This window comes from Plasmodium gaboni, chromosome 5 (assembly GCF_001602025.1).
Source record: "Plasmodium gaboni strain SY75 chromosome 5, whole genome shotgun sequence".
NCBI lineage: Eukaryota > Apicomplexa > Aconoidasida > Haemosporida > Plasmodiidae > Plasmodium > Plasmodium gaboni.
The window spans coordinates 395,297-401,703 of NC_031485.1; the positions used below are offsets into that span (position 1 = coordinate 395,297).

The 6,407-nt window shown below is 15.0% G+C and overlaps 1 protein-coding gene across 1 annotated transcript; it reads left to right on the plus strand.

Moving 5' to 3' along the window:
• Positions 1-1,779: 1,779 nt before the first annotated feature.
• PGSY75_0511400 (hypothetical protein) lies at positions 1,780-2,901 on the plus strand (the record flags this gene model as incomplete). The annotated part of the gene is made up of 1 exon (XM_018784394.1): positions 1,780-2,901. The coding sequence occupies one exon, from the start codon at positions 1,780-1,782 to the stop codon at positions 2,899-2,901; it is 1,122 nt and encodes a 373-aa protein (XP_018643049.1).
• Between the last annotated feature and the right edge of the window lie 3,506 nt (positions 2,902-6,407).

Below are 6,407 nucleotides of genomic sequence, written 5' to 3' on the forward strand. Positions count from 1 at the left end.
ATATATTTCAAGCTGAAACACATATATATATTCATTTCATGGAAATTTTTTCTTCATATATAAAATATAATACCTTTTTAGGTACTATAATAAGTTATCATAATGTTAAATATAGAAACAAAATATATATAAAAAAAAGAAAAACATGACAATTGAAATTTGGGAAACTATTAAAAAAAAAGAAATCATAGGCTAATTTTTCAGACAATATACTAATGAGGAAAATTAATCTTATAGAAATAATACTTATTGAGAGAACCATTACAGTTGAAATCATAATTATAACATAAAGTAAAAAGGTTATAAATAAATTTGATCATAATTAATATATATATATATATATATATATTGTTGTTTTTTATTTTTTATTTTTTATTATTTTTTAAAATTGTTTATAATATTTTTATAAAACTGAAAATAAGAAAAATACATAGATATATAAATATATATTTTTAGACATAAATTTTTTTGTAATATTTATCTATAAATATATTGATTCAAAATAATCATATATATTCTTTTTTTCCTTAATACCATTCAAAAAAAAAAAAAAAAAAAAATTGATGTTTATAATTCTCTTCTTTTATATCATTTATTCTTATAAAAATATAGAAATTTTACTATATGAAGAGGAGAGTATTTCTTCTGAGCACACTATAGTCATAAAAAGAAAAAAAGATCAGTTTGGCTATTTCAGTGTATACATATGTACATATATATATATAATTACAATTTTTGGGTGAAAAAAAAAAATTTTTGGATGAATTAAAAAATTCCATAAGAATAAGAAAAACAGTTTCTAATAAGGAACGTTATAGACAATTATATGAAAAATAAGGAAAAATATTTTATAAAATATTTATAAGTTCATATATATATATTTTGTATATATTGAAAATGTAAAATGAAATATTAAAAGAGAGAGAAATGCTATAAATATATATGTGACTATATATTTATGTGTATATATGAAAAAAGAGACATGCATGCAATACATTTTGATTCAATTGTTGTAAAAATTGTTATGAGAGCAGCACACAAACTACATCATATATATACATATATACATATTTTACATTTTATCTTTTTCTTTTTATATATTTAATGATATATATATATATATGTGTATATATATTTGTCTTTCTCCTTTAAAAAAATATTTTTTAAATAAATGTGACTTTCAAATAATTGTCGATTGATATATTAATTATTTTTTCACAATCTCCCCCACATCAAATGTTAATGTCATATAAGTGTTGTGTAATAAAATATTTTCCTATGGTTCATTATAAAAGCTGTCTTTAATTATAAAATTTATTATACTTTGTTATTATTTTTATTGTTCACTTTTTTGGTGATTATCTATATATAAAGAAAAAAAAAAATATATACATATTATATATATGTATTTATTTGTATTTATGTGTAATTATATATTTTTTTTTTTTTCTCGTAAAGCAAATTCCACAATTTTACCAATAAAGAGGTTATAAGGAAAAATAATAAATAAATAAATAAATATATATATATATATATATATTTTTGTGAAATTATTATTTTGAAATACTTTAAAAAAATAATAATATATTAAAAAAAATATGATTAAATTTTTTTTTTTTTTTTTTTTTCCCCCCCATTTTAACAGATAAAGGAATGCGATTTACACAAAAACTAGCAGAAATTATTTCCCTTTTTTAACCGTTTATTTATAATTCCTTTGTTATATATATATGTATGCATATGTAATTTTCCTTTTCAAATATTTTATAAGATATAAATATGATTAATATTGGATATTTGTTTTTAGTTTTATCTTTTTTGTTATTGGAAAAGACATTTTATGGTAACGATACCTTTATAGGATTTGAAGATTTTTATGTTAGAAGAAAAAATAAAATATGGAGTTGTAATTTAAATCGTGAAAAAAGCTATTTTCATAACAAAACTATAAATACTTCATACAAAAATAGAGTTTTAAAAGAAAGCATATTATTAAATTTAGATTTAGATGTAAAGAAATATAAGGATGATATCATAACCAAAAAGAAAACACCTGAAAATATTTATAAAGATAAAAATGAAAATAATTATGAAATGAAATATGATGAAGGTATTTCTAATAAAATAGAGGAAGAAAAAAAAGATGAAAAAGAAGTGACTGAAAATGAAGAAAAAGACGAAAAAAAAGAAAAACAATACAACAGTGATATAAATAAACCAGTTAGTTTATCACATCTTAAACAATATAAAAATATTTATGTTAATAATAATAAAAAAATAAATAAAGAAAAAAGTATAAAAAAACATTTACATCCATATAATTTCGAAAATAAAAGTAATAAGTATCTTACCTTTTTACTGTTAGATATTAGGAAGGAATCTTCTACCTTTATGGTACCTATGAAATTTTATATTAGTCAAGCAATATCAAATATATCAGATGAGGAATATAATAAATTAATGGAAAATAATAGTGTAGATGTATATTTAAATAATGCCTTAGTTGAATACAAATATGAAAATTTCGAAATAAAAGAAGGAGAAGCAGAAGTAGAAGGAGAAGTAGAAATAGACGGTGTAGAAGGAAAAGAAAATAACATGAATGAGGAAGAAAAATATAATAATGATGAAAAATATAATAAAGAAAATAAAGATAAGGAAAATGAAATAAATTCAAACGGACACCATGAAAACAATGAACATCAAGAAAATGATAACGGTGATAGTGTAATTATGAAATATACAATTATTATTTCAGGAATAGTTCTCTTATTTGCTATCAGTTTTATTATTTATTATTTTGATATTATACAAAAGATAAAAAGGAAGTTAAATAAACAAAGAAAATCTAATGCAACCATGGCAATAGGTAGAGACAAAATTCAAGAGGAATTTATGTGAACAGCATTATTTCTTATTATATATTTTGATATATTTAAAATTCTTATAAGATAAATAATACAACAAAGTATAATATAATTATAAAATATAACATATTAAATAAATATTTATATACACTTGAATCTAATGTTCTTTTATAAAAAATATATGTCATACAATTTTATTCCTTCATATTATTTTTATTTTTTTAAACTATTTTTTTTCAAAATTTTAATTTACACTCATTGTTATTAATATTATTATTATTTTTTTAAAACACACATATATATATATATATATATATATATATAACATAAAAATTAATTCATATATAAATATATTTTTATTTTAAAAAAAAGGAAAATATTCGGGGAATTGTTTCTTAAAAGGTGGATAATCTATATGAAATTATATTATATTGTTTATTATTTATATTAGCTGTAAACACACAGAATTATATGATTATAATATATATATATATAATAATATTATATAATGAAATAATCATTTATATATTTTATATACAATTAAAAAGAAATAATTTTATTTATAAATTTAAATAAATCTCATGAAAAAAAAAAGTTGTATTATATATAATATATATATATATATATTTATTTATTTATTTTTTTTTTTTTTGAAGTATAAAATTATGTTTATACTACACACATTTTATTCATAAAAAAATGTTTAATAATTTTTCTTAAATAATTTAGGAAATGCTATAAATGACAGTATAAAAATACACAAATGTTTTAAAATATAATATCAGTTATTTCATTTATTAGTATAATATAAAAGATATACAAAAATATTGTATCTTTTTATGTTTATTTTATAAAAATATAAGAAAAAAAAAAAAAAATTGGAACAATTTGGAATTTAAGGGGTTTTCCTTTTCCTGTGAATTAAACTATAGTACATCATGAAAATTAAATGAAATAATAATAATATATATATATATACATATATAAAATAAATGTGAAAAGTTACTTCGAATCTATATATAGTATGTTATTTATATTTTATAATAATTTATATTATATTTATTATTGTATATTAAAATATATATATATAATATATATTTTTTAAAAAATATTATCAAATTTAATATAAAACTTGTTTATGTAATAATGCTTTTATAATATATTTATAAATCTATAAAGTTGTATATATAATGAACAACAATATGAAGGTTTTTTTTTTTTTCTTTTTTTATAACTGTAACAATAAAAACATATAGCATAAAATTTAACAAAAGAGGATATAAAATATAAATTATTATATATAATTCAGTCTTCTTAAAAGTGAAATGTTATTATATTTATTAATATAATATTAATATTTATTCCTCATTTATTTGTTTAATATTATTTGTATTATAATATATTTAATAAAATATATATTTATATTGTTTAAGAAAATGTACATAATTATTCGAAAAGTTAAAATTCATCATAATAAACCCCAGAAAATTTTCAAATTATTTTTTAATTATATGTATATATATATATATATATATATAATATACCAAGACTTTTTATATAATAAACACAATACATTTGGTTTTATTGTATCATACATTAATAATATAATTATTATAATTATATTTTTCTTCATACTTTTGAAATTATATATAAGAATATATAAATATTCTTTCTAATTATTAATTTTTTGCTTTAAAAAAAAAAAAAAAAAAAGGAAAAAAAAAAGTTCATTTTTTAATATTATTATGTATAATATAATATTATAAATATACATAAATATATATAATATAATATATATATATATATATATGCATTTTAGGATCTTTTTTTTTTTTTTTTTTATTGCAATTTATAAAAGAACATATAATTATAATATATATATAATTACATCCTATATTAATATATTATATATATATGCCTATGAAAATAAAACATATTTTTTTTCTCCTTGAAGAAGAAAATATATTATAAAAAATAAAAAATGGATTTTTAGTTTTTATAAGGAAAAACACCTTATGAAAATTTTACAATTATATTATATATATGTCAATTCTATAAAGATTTAAGAACATAAATACATTTAAATAAGTTGTCATTATAACGTAATTAAATATTTTTGTACCTTTTTTTTTATAAAACATGTAGTACATCAGAAAAAGAAAAAAATTTATAATAATAGATACAGAAATATTATATATATATACATAATATATATATTTATTTACAATTAATATTATTATATTATATATAATATATGTATAATTAATATCATATATTTTTTATATGTCATAAATATATTAATACATAAATAATAATATAATTTATATTATTTTGTATATAAATAACAATATTTCATATATCCATAAAAATATATTTATAAAAAATATACATCTTTGTAATATTATTTTTATATATTTTTTTCTTTATTTTTAAAAAGTTTTTATCTTTATTAAAAGATTAAAAAAGCAACAAAAATAACATATTTTTATATTATTTTGTGTTTTATATAATAATATTTTATATATTAATATATATATATGAAAAAATATTATCTAAATATATATAAAAAAATACTAATGTTATATTTTTCCTTTTTATTTTAAATCTTAAAAACATATATTTTGAATAAAAATTATATATATATATATATATATATATATATATATATATTATTTATATAAATATAGTTTTTAAATTCTTAAAGTTTCTTTTTATTTACCTTTTTTGTAATGTTTGTTTTTCTTAAATTATATATAAAAAATATATATATGTATATAATAGTCTGAACGTTATATATTTTGGCAATTTAATTAAAATATAATAAAAAAAAAAAAAATATATTAAGAAGTATAGTTTTTGTGTGAATTTCAATTTTGTTCAATTTCTTATATATAATATTTATAAGTGAAATCTGAATGATTTTTTCCATAAATTGTAAATAATTGTAAACATACATTTTTTTTTTTTTTTTTTTATGAATATTTTTATTTTACATATTATTATATATATTTATATATATACATTTATAAGTATCTACAATATTTACATACCATTATATCGTCTGATTTTATACATGTTTGTTTTATAATAAAGTTATATTAAATATATCTTGTTATATATTCATTATGTCCTTTTTTTTTTTTTTTTTTTTTTTGGAATAGTAATATTTTAATAAGTTTATTTAATTTATTTAATATATTTAATATATTTAATATATTTAATTTATTTTATTATATATATATATATTTTTTTTTTCCACCCCTTCCTACTTACAATAAATACTTTAAAAAAGAACAATATAAAATAAAAATAAGTTTATAATATATACATTTTATTCTTTATATAAATACCCTTTTTGCCCAGGAAAAAAAAAAAAGAATGTAATGTTATTTAAATTAATGAATGAATAAACAAATAAATAAATATAAATATAAATATTTATATAAACATATAATATTTTTATTTTATATTACATATATTATTTTGATGAATATAAAAAAAAAAAAATTTTAAGCACAAAAATTAAGGAACAGATTTATT